General features: G+C 42.0%; 1 protein-coding gene across 1 annotated transcript in view; it reads right to left on the bottom strand.

The window, feature by feature from the left end:
• The window catches only part of TSHZ3 (teashirt zinc finger homeobox 3), a 114,136-nt gene extending 94,721 nt beyond the window's left edge, over positions 1–19,415 (bottom strand). The window contains exon 1 of the mRNA XM_082232882.1: positions 19,319–19,415. Coding sequence (XP_082089008.1) covers positions 19,319–19,358 — 40 coding nt within the window. The 5' untranslated portion in view covers positions 19,359–19,415. The remainder of the gene's footprint in view (positions 1–19,318) is intronic.
• Positions 19,416–19,543: the final 128 nt, after the last annotated feature.

The following is a 19,543-nucleotide window of genomic DNA, read 5'->3' on the forward strand; positions in this document are numbered from 1 at the left end:
TTCACCTGCCTTTGATGATTGACAACTTTTCTGTCTGATTCAAAGCAAACAGCTGCTGCCATGATTGCCTAGCAACCAGGATGTGATGGATGAGCCCCAAAGATGGATGGCTGCAATAAATCATGTCTCCAGCTATAAAACTGAAAAAAGAGGGATAAGAATAAAAAGCGAACAGGGAAAAAAAACCCACACAAAACAAAACAAGGTTTCTTCCCATGAGTGCACTCAGCTTCTTCCCAATTACACCTGAAATGGGCTTGGTGTCTATTAATAGCAAAGTTTTCTAATCAGGAAGAAGGCGATGATGCCATTTGTATCAAGGTGTGTTTACAATTGTTCCAGCAAATTGGTGCTTGTTCCTTCAATTACCTAGTATGCAAGGGAAAGGATATTAAAAGTTGTTCTCTGCAAGGCTTCGTAGGAAGCAACATTATTCTTAGGCCTTGAATGGTATGTATGCACATACCTGATACTTTCTTTTTCGGGGGGGGGGAGACAACTAGCAAAGCAAGACTTTTGCTGGAAATAAAGGGCGGGCGAGCAACTCATTCAAGCAGGTTTTCGAGTGCTTTGAGAATCTTCCTAACTTCAGCTCACAAGTTCAGCTCTTCCCGGCCCCAAACGTCACCACGTCCTCCCTCCAACGAGAACTTGAGACGAGTCTTAGATACGAGCTCAGTAATACCATGCATAATCTGGCCTGTCTGCATCACCTGCCCGTCCTCAAACCATCTCTCTGCCTCCGAGAAGCACAGCTATCTTGTATACAAGGCAAGCATCCTTGTCAGGGAAGCCTTGCTGGCTGCTCTTCTTAAAAAACAGATATGTGCTCTATGTGCTGGTGCATCCATAGGGCCTTTTAAACAATCATAATCACCAGCCACTAGATCTTAAACGTGTTTGAGGACGGGAACATAGAGTAAGAAGTGTGTGGGAGAGGGACTGAGGACGGGTCAGAAGTAGGCTTCCAGCTAAGCAGACAGACAGATGGACAGAGAAAATACCTACATAAACAGTTATACACACACACAGTTTTCGCTTCCCATTTCCTTCCTGAATATCCTCAGGAAGGCAAAACTTGCCCCAGAGGAAAATTGCGGCTTCTGCTATCTCTCCTATGCTCCCTTTTCCTTACACTGAACTTCCTGTGGATTTTTCCTGCTCTTCAAGAGCAAGCCAGAATTGCTGCAGCAAACAAGAGCTGCTGCTAGAGAAGGACAGGGTAAGAAAAACAGTGGCACAATTATCAAGTATAATAAATAATAATAATAGTTGTAAAAGGAGGGGAATGGGTGGGCAAAGGGCTGAAAATTCACTTTGGGTGGAAAGGATGCTAAACTGCGCTTGCAAATCCACCTTCCTGTTCAGCTGCCCGTAGATTCAAAAGCTGGGTACAAGCTGCTTTAAAACTCTGTTTCTATCTTCCACACATGCATGCTGGCAGTGTAAGACAGGATCAAAATAACTTTAAATATCACATATAGGTCTATCTAAGTAGAAACAACAGCAGAATGACCCTAGTTTTAAAACTTGATCACCCAAGGTCACTGTCAAATCTGTGCTACCATTGTGTCCCACTAGACCCTAAAAAACAAGGTATTTGCAGGGTGAATAAAATCTGCTAACAACTTTAGTTGGAATGCTCACCTGAATTTTGCAGTGGTTTCAGTACATAAAGTTACAGGGGCCTGGTTTGCACATCACATTAAATCATAGTTAGAAACAAACCATGGTTTACTGTGAACGTGGAGTATTCCGGGCGCACAGTGCTGAAAAATCCTCACTGTGCTGCTTCCCACTCCCACTGTTGCCACCATGCTTCAAGGAAGCCAGCCAGTCTGATTTGCTATGACATCCAGACCTAGTCTCACGATTTGTTTCTTTCTAGACGTACCACAAGGTTTGCCCTCAGCACTCTCCGAAGTCCAAGTAGGTCTGGGTAAACAACAGAGTTTTAGCTATGGTTTACTGTGAAATTCAAACTGGGACAGCGATTGTTCAAAATGCAGTCAATCATTCTTGAAGGGCTTCACAAATGTCTGAAAATGCAGATATGAACCAGTAAATACTGATAGTCACCTTTACATAACTGTAACAGGTATGCCAGAAAGGTTTCAGAAGTATATAATTTGGGACACATAGAACATTCACCAGAGATCACTAACATTCCTTTGTGAATAATGCCATTTTGTACATTCACTATAGCATATGTACGAAAAACTTGCCAGAATATATAGGTTCCTCACTGTCAGTTATTATAAACTGCTGGGGGGGGGGGGCAGAGCAATTCTGTATAGTATTTCCACTAACATTTTTTGCACTCTTGACCCTAGCATATGCATTTTTTGTACAAATTGCTTGGCTAGAGAACTGCATTGCAAAATTCACAGAAGTGCCAACATAGGCGTGTTCCTTCCTGTCACTTATAATAAACCATTAAAACAGCAGCAAGGATCTACAACCTTCCAGATGTTGCTTTGATGACAACTCGCATTGCCCTTGACCACTGGCCATATTGACTGGGGCTGATTGGAGTTGGAGTCCATTAATACCTGCAGACTACAGGGTGCCATCCCTGCATTAAAATATGTGAAATGGAGAATGCCAGCCCCCTCTTGTTCTGCTGCATGTGTAATGTCCCATTTCCAGAGTTAACATTCCTGAATGACACCAAGAACCTCTTCACCCAGCCAAACGATGTGGTAGAGGAGAAGAAAGCACACTCGCTTCATTTGCGGTTCGAACACAGGACACTATTATGAGTTGGAATTAATGTCCTAAACTTAGGGTAAGAGATATAAATACAGTGGTACCTCTGGTTAAGAACTTAATTCGTTCTGGAGGTCTGTTCTTAACCTGAAACTGTTCTTAACCTGAGACACCACTTTAACTAATGGGGCCTTCCACTGCCACCACACCACAATTTCTGTTCTCATCCTGAAGCAAAGTTCTTAACCCGAGGTACTATTTCTGGGTTAGCGGAGTCTGTAACCTGAAGCGTATGTAACCTGAAGCGTCTGTAACCCGAGGTACCACTGTAACAGAAATGCATATAAGCTCTGTGTGCAGGCCAAATAATGAGGCAAGATCTCTTCTTCTTCCCTTAATCAAAGCACGATGTCAATAAACCACCCTAAGTCTAATCAGGGCCCCTAACCCTAATCCCTCACTCTATCTTTCTAAAAAGAATAGCTGTATTTTAAATATATATCTCTATGTTTCCCGAGGGTGATGGGGTTTGCAAAAAGTGAAACTGTCCAAAATGTTGCCTGCAGAGCACTGAAATGCTCCCTTCCTTCCTTTCTTTCTTTTTCTTTCTTTCTTTCTTTCTTTCTTTCTTTCTTTCTTTCTTTCTTTCATCTTTCTTTCTAGCAGGGTAGTGGATTTTCTTTTATTTTTAGAATGTTAAAAGCATCATTTAAGATTTTTAGCTTTTTAAAGAAATCCTACACTGCTCAGCTTCAATCGGGTGGGGAACACATGGCTGTTCAGAATTCCACAGGCTGTGTCCTAGACAGTATTACATCGTAAGGCCTATTGAAGACTTGTGGCCTCTCAGACGACACAGAGTAAATCTGTAAGGTCTGCCAGAGGGCACCAAAACCCTATGTGAAACTGCAGAGCATTAGAAAGATGTGCACGCAAGAATACACACCACTACGCCAACACTTAATTATTTTATTATAAGAAAGAGCAAGAGACAATTCCCTATTACTCCCCATAAGAAATTATGAAGGAAAGTGAATCTTTTATTATTATTATTTCCCTCGCAAAAGAAACCAAACCCTGGAGCTATTTGTCTCCTTAATCGACTCTAGAGGGGCTCCCATACTTACAAATTTTATCCACTTTGGCCAAAAAGCGAAAAGGTTATAGCCACATTTAGATTCCCCATTATAGGGAACACAGAGCTTCATCTAGCACACAAGGGCTCAGGAGCCAAATTAAAGATCAAAGGAGAAAAAGCACAGAGCAACTCAGATAGGAACTTTTTAAAATGTACTAATAATGACACACGGGCAAATATTGAAACACAAGCACACCCTTTGCCAAATTTCAGTCATATAGCTCTTACGACAGTACCTTAAAAACACTAATACTCTCATGAATGAGTAAGGCCTGACCAATAGCATTCACAAAGACAGCTTTTCATTCTTACATTTGCTCTGTGCATGGCTGAATAGGTAAAAATGTCCTATTTCCAGACGTCTCTACTAAACATTAAATCACACAAGAAACTAATTTTAACTTCCTCTCTACCGTGGAAGTACCTTAACTTTTATACCCCTCTCGGTGAGACAATAGCCTTCATAAGCATCAAGGTTAGACGGACAGGTGCCTGTGCAATGTTATATACATTTTTTATATTTATTTTATTTGTGCCAATTGCATATGGCCCAATTCACAACTTGTAATAAAAACACTCTAAAAGTGGACAAGAAATTAAATAAAGCAAAGCAGCCACAGTGCAAAACTAACTAAATAAAACCAACAGCCGCAGAAGCATACACCACCACAGCAGAACGTAACACGTTGAGTATCTTAAAATGATCTTGCAGCATCTGTGGAAATAAAAAGGTCTTTGCCAGGCAGCAAGAAGCTTCAGACCTTCTTGAGAGGTGAGCCTCTCTAAGGAAGGCATTCTAAAATTAGGGGACCACCATGGAAAAGACTCCTTACCCTGCCTGCCATATCTCATTCTGTGGCGCAAATAAGTATTCACACCCTGCCTTGCTCATAGGCTTGGTTTTAACTCTGAGCATACATACATCTGTGTGGTGTAGTGGTTGAGAGCGGTGGACTCGTAATCTGGTGAACCAGGTTTGCGTCTCCGCTCCTCCACATGCAGCTGGGCCAGTCACACTTCTCTGGGTGACCTTGGGCCAGTCACACTTCTCTAAAGTCTCTCAGCCCCACTCACCCCACAGAGTGTTTGTTGTGGGGAAGGAAGCGAAAGGAGATTGTGAGCCACTTTGAGACTCCTTAGGGTAGCGATAAAGCAGGATATCAAATCCAAAATCATCTTCTTCCTCCTCAGGAACTGGGCACATTCATTCACCACACCCTACCTATGCCTGCCACCCAATGTCCTGAGTTCAATTCCTGACACAAGGCGGTGTATGATTATTATTTATCAAATTTGTATGCCACCCTATACCTGCAGGTCTCAGGCTGGTTCACAAGATAAAATCACAATCTAAAAACACAGAATACTTAATCAAAATAAAAACAAAAAACCCCACCATGCTGTAACTCCCCACAACACCTTTTATAAATGCTTTATTCATGCATGCAATAATGCACTTTCTTTTTTGTGTGCTTCTTATTCAGCACCATAGGATATGTTAGTCATACTCAGAGTAGAATTTTCAAAGGGTATGAGTATGACTATCACTGGATATCACCCAAAGGGCTAAACCAGAAAAAGTTCCCATCTAAACTTATGTTCTGTGAAATAAAAGGAGGGATTCTCAGTTTGATAGTGTGACTTGCATTCTTGACTCGGCCACCTGGAGCTATTTGATCTGTAGGAATATTAGCACAATGTGTGTATGTGTGTGTGTTTGCCTAGCCTCTGCCAGTAGTACACTGCGGTGCCGATTATGTGCACAGATTTGCACAGAATACTTGTGTAGCTCAAAGAATTGTGCCTTAAGAAAGGATCTGAACTGGTTGGCATTTTTTGCTCATCAGAACCTTCCAGCTCTGTGATCCAATGATATTTTTGCCCTACAAAGATTTAAGCCTGCATGCCCTGAAATCTAAAAATGCCTCAAGCCTTAACTTGACTTACTTTTTTGTCCAACCTGTAGAGAAAAAACAACACCCTAAATTCAGTCAGATACAAAATTCAGTTCAAACACAAAAGGAAACCACATAATTTTTCTCACTTAAGATCTCAATGATACCAAATGTCCATCCTCAATATGCAGAATTAAAACTTGACTCAGCTTAGAATGAGTGCTTGCAGGATTTGCAAAACAACCATTCACACTCATGAAATGAAATTCTCCTATACAATTGCAGAAAACTTGCTTTTTTTGCCTGCATACCGATGGCAGTCAAAAGTTATTTCCATATGGAAAGCCAATACATTGAGGGAATCGGTCCACGCTAAGGAGACAATTTTCAACATTATGGTGTGTTCAAATGTGCCATCTCCACATTTAGAGTTTGGGAGGACTAGACCATGTGAAAAACTGTACCACACATATATTTTTCACAGGCTAACTTCTCCAAAATTTCCAAGAGTCGGTACTTAGTAGCTCATTGGTAGGGCATGTATTTTGTGTGCAGAACGTCAAAAAGATCTGCAACTGCTGCCAGTCAGAGGGCTCTCTCCAGACACCCTTTTTATTGCACATCCATGATGATTTGTGCTCTGGGTGCTATCAGAGCCATCACACGCAATCACACTGCTCTGCGCCTGAAAAAGTTTTGCGGCAGTCACACTGCTCCACTTCCAATCAGTACACATCCCATAACTTTTATACCACAACTGCCCCAGATTATTTTTTGCCCTAGCTTTTTTTACATGAAACGCGCCCCCACCCCCCCAGTAATTAAAATGGCAGAATTTATCTGCAACACTTCTCCAGGCTAAAACGGAACAAATCCACCACTCATGTGCTATTATTGTGTTCAGAACTTGTTGCAGAAAAAACCCACAATCTAAGGCCCAACTGGATGTGCCTGAAATAAAAAAATAATGAGCTAGAGGAACAAATGGTCTGAGTCAGGGTGCATCCAGACATGGGGAATATTGTGTTAGCACTTTTGTCCTGTTTTCTAATGATGTTCTCACAGCGCAAGTACCTGCTGCATTATGGAACTGTAGCTTTTTGAACGACTGGGGAGAGCCAGTGTGGTGTAGTGGTTAAGAGCGGTAGATTCGTAATCTGGTGAACCAGGTTCGCATCTCCGCTCCTCCACATGCAGCTGCTGAGTGACCTTGGGCTAGTCACACTTGTCTGAAGTTTCTCAGCCCAACTCACCTCACAGAGTGTTTATTGTGGGGGAGGAAGGGAAAGGAGCCACTTTGAGACTCCTTCGGGTAGTGATAAAGTGGGATATCAAATCCAAACTCTTCTTCTTCTCTTCAACATTCCGGCATGTCGCGCGAAATTTCATACACACCAATGAGCGCGATATGACACACAGACAATCATTGGACCATATTGCCACTCCCCCACCCTTTTTGCACATGTGTGCTTCTGTTTCCCCATGATTCACACACAGAACAGTCAGGAAAGAACTGTGTTGCAGGTACACTGCTCCGAATCTCATCACTTTACTTCTGCGATTTTGCGGCTTAAAGAGACTGCAAGCAGATTTTTTTTTCTGGAGTCAAGTGGCCACAAAATGAGCCCTCAACATGTGCTATATTCCATTAGTTTTTCAGAACTGGATTTTTTTTTTTTTGCACTGTGTGAAAGCTCAACTGTAAAACAGAGACAAAACTTTAGGGAAACGCCAGGAACAAAATGCTTTGTGAATGAAGACTCTCTCTGATGGCTTCCAACTGCATGCTTAACCCTTCAAGTAGTTGGGCTGTAGTAACTGAATCATTCCCAATTTTAAAAGATGTATGTGCATTGAGTTTACTGTCCATAATTCCAAAACTACCATTTTAAGTACATATCAATAATTTTTCAATGATTCACTAACCCGATGGACAAAAGGTGGTCTGAGGCCAGGCTTATAACATGACTTGAAGGCATCACAAAGAATCAAGAACTCAAGGAAAGAAAATTGGACCATCTTAAGTATGATCAAGCAACATTTTCCACATTGAGGTCCATGAGAGGTTTCCCTTTGACAGTCCATTTGGACTCAGTTACAGACCACACAGAGGTTGTTTTTAAAAGAATTCTCCCTTTCTGTTCAAAAGGGCCAGCTCAACCATAAGGCAGAGTGAGACAGCCCCCTCAGGCAGCAGATTTTAGGTGTCATGAAAAGGGAAAGAAATTCTTAGCTATTTCATTTATTGTTGTGGTTTTCTTACTACCGGGGGGGGGGGGAGAGAGAGAGAGAGAGAGAGAGAGAGAGAGAGAGAGAGAGACTTGTAGGATTTTCAGATGCCAAAAATAATTTGACTGATCTCAGATATGCTTCACCTTGACTCAGAGTCTGGGGCAGGGATCAGGGTGCTCTAGCTTAAGAGGCAAAATATATTGGGTCTTGACCTCTTGCTACCTCATGCTTTTTCTTCTGTTTAGGGATCTACAAAACCTTCGATTCACCTTATTCAAACTCGTTTGGCATGCCTTGAAATTCCTCAGACGTTTCGCCCGGATAAGAACCCCTAAACTGACTCTGAATTCCACTGCCTAGGAAATGTTGCTGCAAAGTCTCCATCTATCCCTCGCAGGGTTACTGTCATTGCCTTTGAAATGATCTGACTCCTTTCATCTTGAACACTATTTTCCTTTTATATACATACATATAGCACCCCGCAGGCCCCTAAAATACAATAGTGAGGCACTCCTATAATGACCGGCTGGTATCTGGTAGGAAACAATGGGGCGGTGGGGGGGGGAGAGAAAGAGCGCAAAGCCATCCATCAAAAACAGGCACATCCTAGGCCTCCCTCCTGCCCAGCTCATCCAACTCTCAAGTTACAGCTTTACACGGTAAGTCTAAATAATATTCAAAATGATAAATGGTGCCACAAGCCCGATATCCATCATCAATCTTTTTTTAAGGAACATCCATCTTCAACAATGCACGTTTGAATCATGTGAAACTGAGAGCCCCTATATTCATTTACACAACCCCCAGCCAGCAAGCTGGGGCCCTCTGAATGATACCTGTCAGCCAGCTCCCTCCTCCTCCCATATATAAGGAAATCCACATATGGGGACGAAGGGGTGGGCGGGCGGGGGGGGAGTGTACTTCAACAACAGGGTTTAGCAGGTAGATACAGATGCTGGTTTGGATCTTGCAAAGCACACACCCGCTGAACTGTTTTAACAATCTCCCCCAAAATAGCAGCGCTGCTGTGAAGGGAAACAGACAGCATCACACACACCCCAAAACGCACACCATTCTTGTGCTGTTTCCAAACCTCCCCCCCCCCATGAAAACACACACACACACCCCTTCCCTGCTGTTTGGCAGACCCCATTTGATAAATGACACCTGTCATTCTGTCACGAGGGAAGGGTGGGTCAGTGATATATGGCTCTGCTGAAAAGGAAATCGACTGTTTGGCACAGCACAGCCATTCTCCACCAGGATTTCGTTTTCTGAACTCTAAAATGAAATCTACGATGTTTCAAGTTGTTCGGTTAGGGGGAAACTGACAGGAGGCCCAAGGAGTTTGTTGGGTTCCCTCTCCCATCCCGTCCCCTCCTCTCCTTCCTTCCCTCCCTCCTGCTTTGTTTTATTTTTATTTCATCCTCCCTGTGCCCTTTAGATTCTCCCCCCCCTCTTTTTTAAAAAGAAAAAAAAATGCTCTGATTGACTGCAAGCTTCCCCCCACCCGACCCAAAAACAACAACTGAGGGAAAGTGAGAGAGGAGAACACATATCTATCAAAGCCCTCAACAGTTCAGATCCATGCTTTTTTTTAAAAAAAAAAATGTTATATGCAATTTTCATTTATTATTAGAGGGCACGAGAGAGAAAGAGGGGAAAAGGGAGGGATGAAACAGAGGCCACAATCTTTGCCTGGCACACACACAAAAAAGCAAGATAAAAATTAGCATGTTTGAAGTAATTGTCCCACAGCTTGACACCGGCATAGTAAATTTTAAAGGGGAAAAAATGTGTCAGGCAGACGCGAGAGTTTCTCCCCCCCATCCCTCCCCCTTCGTCCCTCCCCCCTCCCCTCCCCCCTTTCATTAGCTCACTGGCAGGGTGGCACTTCTGAACCTCATTACTGCAAGAGGATTTATGAAGCTGAACCCAATGGCAAAGAAGAGGCATCTGTCAATAATTGTAGGGAGCTGCACTCACAGCTTTGAAATCTCATTAAGTATGCAGTTATCAGGCATAAAGATCAAAAACATTACTCAACTCCGACAGAATCTTATGGAGGAACATTAATTAGCAACAGGCCCACAGTCATATATATATATATATATATATATATATATATATATATTTGCAGGCTTCCCCCTCACACCTGCCCAGCCCGCAACCCCAAAAAGAAACACTCAAACCCTCCCTCCTGGAAATAAAAAATAAAAAAGATCCCAGCATCTGAGACTGATCAAGTACATGAAACGAGAGAGAGAGAGAGAGAGAGAGAGAGAGAGAGAGAAGAAAAAAAATCCAGTTGAGACAGTCTTGGCGGTGAAAAGAGAAAAGGAAGAAGCTGTCAAAAGTTGAGAAGGATGTCAGTGCTGGCCCTGATTACAAGGGCCTCTGCAGTTCCCAGGGCCTTTTTATTATCCCTGCCATCAAAAACAGACTCCATGTCACAGATGGGTGACTGATGGCTGCCACTCTCAGGCGCGTTCGGGAGACCCCCGCTGAGATCTGGCCCTCCAGCAACAGAGGTTGACCTAGCAGGAAAGGGGCTTGCAGGCGCATAGCCCAGTCCCAGAGATACTTCAGAAAAAAGGAGGAGAAGACGCTCCCCTGTTCCATTCTGCTCTCGACTGACAACAATTCACTAAGAGGGTGGTTTGGGTTTTGTTTGTTCAGCTTACAGAAGTTAAAATCTCCTCTCTGTCCTCCCTCCGTCAACAAAAGGACTCGTTTTGCAATATTGAAAAATGGAAAGGCGAGGAAGGAGAGCCCTTGTTTTTTTAAAAAAAAAAAATCTCTTGCCATACACGCAGACGCAAATTTGGGTCTAATTTCCTCTGCACCTCCTATCAGAGGCACTCTTTGCACACTTAACCTCTCAGAAAACACAAGGCAGTAAAATATAAATTGAGGATGAAACCTACAAAGTCGCAGTTGAGGGCGGATCGTAAAATCAAGTGACCTTTGCAGCATTAAGCATAGTGTGCAGCTCATTAAGAGAGATGGTCTTATTAAACATCTTTCTTTCAGAAACTAGGATCTTTGTGCACACCCTGCCCTATTAGCCATCTTTGTTTCCACTTCCTGCTTATGTACAACTATTTTTCAAAGGCATAATTCACCACTATTCATTAAAGAGGGAGAGAGAAAGGAAGTTAAAAATAAGGGATGGAGAAACATATTCTGTCTCTGTTTTTTTCCCCTTTTGGAAATGATGCAATCATTTCTCTCTCTCTCTCTTCCTCTCTCTCTTTCTCTCTAGTTATATATCCAGTTCTCATCTCTCATGTTTCCCAGAATTCCTCATTACAAGAGAAGGCGCATGTGATACGATTTCCGCATCGTTTACAACTGGGTTACAACAGCATGTACCGTTTTGCCTCTTCATTCAGGAGATATATGCTAATATTGTTGTGTCTTATATGCTGCCAAGGAACAGTTGAGTTGGCTGATCTTTTGAACTGAGCGATAATATTCACGTAAAAGTGAGCTCTGGCCACCGCGGAAAAACTTTTTCATGTTTTCTAGAATTCCCTTGTCAGAGGGTAGGAAATGTAAAATTAAAAGGTCACCTTTGCCTAAGAAAGGAAAAATAAAGTGCAAAGCAAAATAAGGACCGATGGGGTTGGTTTGTGTATGGTTGTGTATGTATGTTAAGCCCTTGACTCAAAAGCGTTACAATAAGGTGTTTATATTTTTTCATATGCTTACCATATTACTCTTATTATGTGTAGCATCAAAGTGATTATAGCAATTACATCTAACAGAATTAATTATAGAACATCCCATCATTCCGAGATACATAATGCATTAGAGGTAAGAAGAAAACATCTCGACTCTGCTAACTAATGTTCGAATCAATTTCCCAAGGCATCAATGCATGACTAAAGTCTAAATTGTAGGAAGAGGAAGAGAAAGACAAGAGTTACTAAAAAAATGTAAACTGCAAAGATGAGCACAGGTGTATGTGTGTGTGTTTAAACCAAGAGGATGCTCTGCTTGATGCTGTGCTAAGAGCAAGACCAAAGTGGTATAATCGATTAAAAAAACACACACAATAATACACAAACACATACAAAATTAAAAGCTAACCAGCCTGCCCATCAAATGTGTTAGCAGATCCAGACAAGAGTGTTTGGGTGAAAGAGTTACAACTCTTTGTGTATGCAAAATAAATTCACTCAAAGCTTCATTAATATTAATTTAAATTCAGAACCCATTTACATTAAATTGTTCATTAAAAAATGGCCTGTTTCATGCAACCTGCATCCTACAAAGAACACAGAAGACCCAGAGAGAGAGAGAGAGAGAGAGAGAGAGAGAGAGAGAGCCCAGCTTAATGATGGAAATGGAATATGAAAAGAAAAACGAACACCAGAAATGTGTGGTGCTGGTCCAGAATTTGGTCCATCACTTCATACATTATGTTACATCTCTTCGGAGCAGGATTATGCAGCTGCCCTTTTGACCTCTTGATTTGTGCTATAAGCTTGTTAAAAAAAGAAGCTTTTATTTGAGGGCCAACATGGATCAGCAAAACACACACACACAAATTAGGCCCTTACAGCAAATAACTTTTTTAATGACAACCACCACAACCTGAGTATTATTGCAAGAACCGTCAAGTACAGTTGTATTTTCACTGGCTGGTTTAAAATGAAGAAGTGTGTTGGTGGCATTCTGGAATGAGGTAGAATCTATGGTAGAATCTGCCAGAATTGCTGCAGTGGAGAACTCACCTGTATTCTAAAGACTTTCTTGTAAGCGAAGGAAAGAGAACTCTGATTAATTGGAATGTAACCTCGCAATATGAAATAATAAATTATTCTTCAAGTTCATTATTTGGGTAAAGCCACCCCTCCCCTTGTAACGAAGCTAATGAGATGGTGTATAATGCTGGCGAGCGTTCAGGATCCCTTTGATGAAGTCTCTGCTCCCCCCCCCTTAAGGACATACGACTACACGGCTGATGAATTCTTCCCATCTCCAATGAACTTAAAGCATCTTTCGTTGGCAAAATTATGGGTAGCTAAACACATCCTTGCATACATATATATAAATATTCCTTTCCTTTTTAGATAGCAACTTTACTGGCAATAAATTCTATGGTGTCCTTCAAAATAATCTTATATGGGGGGGGGTTAAGTCTGCTCTTTGTGGAGAATATCTCTCCTTTCTTTCTTTCTTTCTTTCTTTCTTTCTTTCTTTCTTTCTTTTTTTACTTTGTTTTCAATGCAGAAATACTCAAACAAAAAAGCCTAACCACAATGATTCCAGTCTCCACCCCTGTATGTAAGTGAAACACACAAAAATTCACTTGTTTAGTGGGATTCTGGAAATTAATTTAATGACTCTGCAAATGCTGAAAAACTAGAATTAATCTGTCTGGATAAAAAAGGGCTTACAGACATTTAAATGCATGTATCGGGACACTTTATCAACCTAACATAAAATTGTCATCTTATCTTATTATATGACTATTTTATGCATGTGTCAAAAAATTTAAAAATGAATGCCTGTCTATTCAGTCTAATTACAACTGCATATTATCTGTCTGGATGTACCAGTCCATATCATTGTTATTAAATACAATATATTGTATTCACCTTTCAGGGTTTTTCTTTCTTTCTCTCTTTTTTAAAAAAGGAAAACTCTAACCCTTCAACAGAGAAAACCCCAATTTGGGGTGCAACAGAATAATGGAAAGAATTCAAAGCCTTGAATACCTGGAAGTGGGTGGTCCTGAACATGATACTAATTGGTTTTGTAAATAATGTAAGGTTTAAATCTGTTGCTTTATAGCCCACTGTTAGAGCGCAAACATACACCTACTTTCCTGAATAACGCTGAGGCATTTTGGTTTGCTTGTTATTTTATTTTTTGTTTTGAAAGACAGTAGGTCTAATATTAAGAATTTGCAAATGGAATCACTGTAGCTAGGATTGTCTTCAGACTGGCCAAAACAACGGGTTAAAATATGGATTGCTGCACAGTTTTGAGGCGATGCTTGCAAGGTTTATGTAAAAAGCTACAGGGCAGACTCTCTCCCTCTCTCCCACCCCCCCCCTCAATGGCAAATAAATTTATTTTTATTCGCACTTTCACTATTCCATATGCATGCATCTAAGTGTGCAGCTTGTACCCTTCACAATTTCCTTTGCACTTTCCTCTGAAGATGCTCTCGGTCGTGTGCTCTCTTCCCCTCTCTTTCCTTTAATGCATTCACATTCACACTGATCCTGAAAACAGCCTAGACCAAAAAAAAAAAAAAGGCACCAAAAATAATCCTTCTAACACCCCCCCAAGCTAGACCACATTTCCCATAACCCTGTAGCAGTCACAATTCATTCTAATCACTTTACAAAACAATCTTTACTATAAAAAAGGGGGGAAATGCAGACTTGTGAGCCAATTTAAGAAATAACTGCTGATACATCAGTTATTGACTATTTCACTCCAGCTCATCATAGTGCTCAAGGCAAAACGGAGAACAAAATGACAACATCAACTGCACGCAATAAACTGTGGCCCAGGAGACTACTGAAGGGCTAATTGACAGCTGTCAAGCTAATGGGAGCAGTGGCAGCTGATTCTAGAAAATTCCCTTTCCCAACAAGCCATTCACTGGAATCAGGACTTCCTTCCTTTTTCAAAGGTTTACGCTCCACTCTCTCCCTTACCTCCTTTTGCTCATTGTTTCCCACACTTTTAAATTTTATTTTGAGGGGTAAGGGGCTGCAAAGGACAACCTTAACCATAACTAATCATTTTGTCAGCTAAGAAGACTCTGTGCCCCACAGAGAAATATGTGGCAGGTTTGTAAGCAAAGGAAAGTCCCAGAGGCTGAGGCTGGAGGGACTCAGGAAGAGAGTTTACTTTATCACAGCATGCAGTTCTACACACACACACACACACACACACACACACACACACACACACACTACTTGTGGTGTACAAACTTTTTTTAGGGGTTACACTCAACTTCCTGAACTCATATTCCCAAATTCTGTATTTCACCTGAAGACCTAAGCATTATAATTCAGCCTGTATGGCAGATTATCTCCTACCGCCACCAAGGCTATAAGAACTTGCAAATTTCACTGTGATCTCTGATAACCAAAGAGGTTTCCATGGGAGGGAAGTAAACTAAAATCCATCTATTTCTATTTGTACCTTTTCCTGCTGACTTAAGTCCTTTTCAGGAGCAGAAGTCAATTTAAGGATATTAATAGAACTACAGGTACAGTTGTGGGAAATAAAGCATATTTTGCAGAGCTGATGGTGGAATCCACATAGCACTGAAATCCATGACATAATTCCCATTGGTGTTAAGTATTCTGGATCACACCTGAAGCCTTTGCTGTAATTTTTCAAGGCCTCAGATCAGATTTGCTCTGCCTTATTGTTTGAAGGTGGGGTGGCAACATCCTCAGGGTGCAAAGCGAGAAATCTCTAATTCCACCATAACAACACCAAGGTGAGCTGCATCTTTAGCCACGCAGCCCTATACATGCCTACTCAGAAACAAGCCCCACTGAGTTCAATGTGTATTATAATGGCAGTCTGGAAGCAGTTCTAGGGGACCTTTACAATTCCCAGCCATCATGTCCAACCCCACCTGAAAAGGAACCAGCAATAATCTTTTCTCAATCGTTGAAAGAGGGAGATTTTATTTTTTTTAAGCAATATGTGGAAGCTTGTAATTCCAAGTGAGATAATTATGGCTCGCATGAACTAGAATGGCCTCTGTTAAATCCAGAATCTCCACACTTTCCTAATCAGCAATAAATGCTGTTCCCTTTCTCAGCACACACCATTTTCCAACTTAAATGATGAAAATTTGGGGGGGGGGAGAATGCTATCCAAATAAAACCTTTTGGTACCTCTTAGAAACCCCGTTCAGCACCTCCATCCCCTCTCCTCTCATCCACCCTACTCAACCCAAGTCCTAAAGTAAACAAGCAGACACCATCATTTTTACAGATTTCTCTGATTCTTCAAGACAGCTTTAGTCTTCTCCCTTGTGGTGTTCACACTTGGGCTAGACATGAAGGATTTGCGCACCTGTCTGCAATACCTGCTGCAAGCTCTCTCTACGCTGCCGAGAGTCCTTTGTTGTTGTTATTCAACTCCAGACCATTACGAGGGCCCTAATTCCTATGACATGATTATCCAGGTACCAAAGCCCATTTGTCACCTGCAGCAGAAAATTGAGTTAATGCACAACTAAAGGCAACCAGGACTGTGTAATATCAACTTGATTACATCAAACTAGCTCCAAACCTAATTCCGCTGGATGACACTGCGTGGAGCTTGTCATCTCCAATCATTAAAGCTGTCAGGAATCCATCAGGTTTACAGCTAATTAGGTGAACACTAATGAAGCTGGCAAAACAACTTTTCTTTTTTTATGGCTGAGCGGACCTTTCAGTTTGGAGGGGGATTTTTTTTTTCCTAGAGTATTCTCAAGGTTGCTGGAGACTGGATTTCCTGAGTGACGAATCAAGGGATATGTAATGTGTATGTCTCCTCTCTCCAACACACATACTCTCCCTCTACCCCCCCCCCCGTTTTTTCTCCTCTTTGCTCTATCAGTACAAAGCAATAAATTTGTCATCGCTCTGAGTATACCACAAAAGCAGTCATGGACCTTACAAGTTGCAGCTGTTAAATAAAGAAGAAAAGAAAACATTTTTTTAAAAAAACTTTCTGCTGCATCAAATGGTTTTTTAATAATAATAATAATAATAATAATAATAATAATAATAATAATAATAATAATAATAATAATAAGCTCCTCGGCTATTTTTTCCTATACCAACAGCATAGTTTTGTTCCACTTGCCTTAAATAAGCAGATCTCATTCATTCTCTGCCCCCACTCCCTATATCCATTAGCCAAAGGCATTTTGATAAAGTAAAGGCAAGGCAAGTGTATGAGAAAGAATGAAAGCATTCACTCTGCCAACTTCTGATTGACCATTAAGCTATTGATAAATGTGCCTGTCAGGAGAGAGACAATTAAATCAAATATGAAACAAAGTCGTTTTGACGGGTCATTTTGATAGAGCAAATCCATTCTTCCATCTCCTATTAGTCCCGAACTCCCTTTTTTTTGTTAATGAATATTTCTTAAATAACCTGATACTTTACATTGGAAAGCTCTTTTCTTTCTTTTCATTAAAAAAAAATGCTGCTATATTAGTTTTCCTTTTTATTTTATTTTTTAAAAGTGATTTAAATGCTTCAGCCAAAGGTGCTCAGCTTTATTCAAAATCTGCACTGATGTTAGCTAGGAGAGATTTCACTTTTGCTCAGTGCAGCACACATCGTAAATTGTTTGTGAGAACTGCATATATATATAAAGAAGAAAGCATGCCTCAAAATATAAAGGTTCAGCAGAACGCACAGCCCAACCCCAATTCCAGCAGAGGTCTGGAGACTTTCCTTTCCTGAACACTGCAAGTTCAAAACTTGGTTTAGCCCTGAGGAACAGGCCTGAACCTCCTGGAAGATATTTCCTTTCCACTGAAATTAATCATTGTTAAGGGAAACTTCTGAATTCACCTTTCAAGCATTTCTTCGCATTCATCTGAAAGGCAAAAGACGGGATAGGTGCCTACGTCATCGTGTTTGTTACAAACAGAAACTTTTCCTTAACTTCCCAGCTCCTGAGCAAAGTGCTAAAGTGTTGCAAGGAGGAAACAAAGAGTTTCTTCCTATCACTACTTCAAGAAAGGAAGGCGATCGGTGAGGCATGCTTTGGGGGAAATGGATATGTAGGAATGAAGTTAAGATGCATGTATGCCATGCATGATGATTCATTTCGAGAAAAATCAAACTTATCGCCCATGAGAGCCAGCCAGCCAGCCTGCCTGCCTGCCTGGTTATTTTGTAGACCAAGCCATTTCTGAGAAGATGCTGTTGAGAAGTATACCTTCCTTCTCATTGCCACAAGAAATGATAAACTCCTTGGTTAAACATAGGACGACAACCACTTCAAAATCAAAAGGCACTCCAGCATACCTTGCATATGTCTGCTTCCTAAAGATTACAAGAACTTCATCTCCCACACTTAAATATCCACAGAATACTGATCCTCTCCCCTTCAGTACTCTGCAAGGAGGGCACCTTCCAGTGCAAGAAGATCTGCCCTAATCAACTCTCTCCGTCCATGCCACCCCAACTAAAGCAAACCAGAAACCCTGAAAGTTGCACTGGCAGAGCTGACAGGCCACGTGCGTGATGTCATACAGAGTCTGGCGTTACCATGGCAAGTGATTTATTGAGGTTTATTGGGAATGAATAGATCAAAGGCAACTGGATGACAGGCAATCAATCAGCCATCAAATCAAGGATGGCAACAGGCCAAGGAAACTCTGCTCCAGACCCAGATCTCCACCCACCCCTTGCCTTAAAAAGGGCTGCAAAAATAAAAGGTAAGGGGTTTGGTGTTTTGTTTTTAAAAGGAAGGCATGGAGGAAGGAAGAAGTATTTGTTTTGCAAACCTGGCCTTTCCACACACAAAAATATCCGGTTTGCAAATTTAACAAGAGCTAGCACTGCTGATGGTAAATAAAGTGCACCAGTTTCTTTTTTAAAAAAAAAAAAAGTTAAAAGGGAATAGTATATGGATATCCTAAAAAACAAACTCTGGCAAGTGTAAAAAGGAATGTAAAAAAAGATTCTTGACAACCATCTAACAATATCCAGAACCGTTTTTCCCCCTTTTTTCCCTTTGCTCTAGTTTCCTGTGCAGCTTAGTCTTATAAATTAGAAATCAATAGCGTGGAGGGTGTCAAAGGAAGTGCCCATTCAGAAAGAAGAGGGCGTCTGGTGGTGGTGCCCCCCTCTCTCGGTGTCACCCCCAAAGGCAAAGAAAGAAAGTTGGGTGAAGGAATTTTATCCACATGGTCCTAAGCGTCTCTCTGTGCCGCCTGCCAAACCACCTCCTCTGGCACAAGAAACCATAAATAAATAACATTTGGGGTGAAAAACTGGGAGAGGGAACCAGGAAGGCGGTGGGGAAGCCAAAGAGGACCCCAACGGCCCTCTTTGTACAAGTCACCCAGCTGATGCACAGTTCAGGAAAGTGCCCCAAAGCTCCGGAATCCAAGGGTCTCAGCCCCAATAAAATCAAAAGTAAGGCGCTGAGAGGGTGGCTATTCCCACCAACCAATCCCCCACAACCCCACCCTGCTTCCTAAATCGTGGGAGAGAGAAGGAGCGAAAGAGAGGCTGGCTAACCAGCGGTCAAGAGAGGAGCGGGGTGCAGGGCGGAATCTAACCTGGAGTGGCAGATTCTGGGAAGAGAGGATGTGGGGGGATCGCCTGGCTCGTACCTGCTGCGCGCCGGGGCGCTTGCTGTTTCCTCCTCGGCATGTTGCAAGGCAGCGTCCGCTGGCAGCGCCCGGAGGAGGCGGCGGCGAGGAGGTGGCGGAGGAGGTGGCCGGCTGGGGGCTGGGGGCCAGCAGAGTTGCTTCAGCCTCCCTCGATCCGGGTCGGAGGAGAGAGCCGCTCCAGGCTGGGCTGCCGCTGCCGCTGCGAGCTTTTTGTTGTTGTTGCTG

This window comes from Podarcis vaucheri, assembly GCF_965113315.1.
Source record: "Podarcis vaucheri genome assembly, chromosome: 7".
NCBI classification, from domain to species: Eukaryota; Metazoa; Chordata; class Lepidosauria; order Squamata; family Lacertidae; genus Podarcis; species Podarcis vaucheri.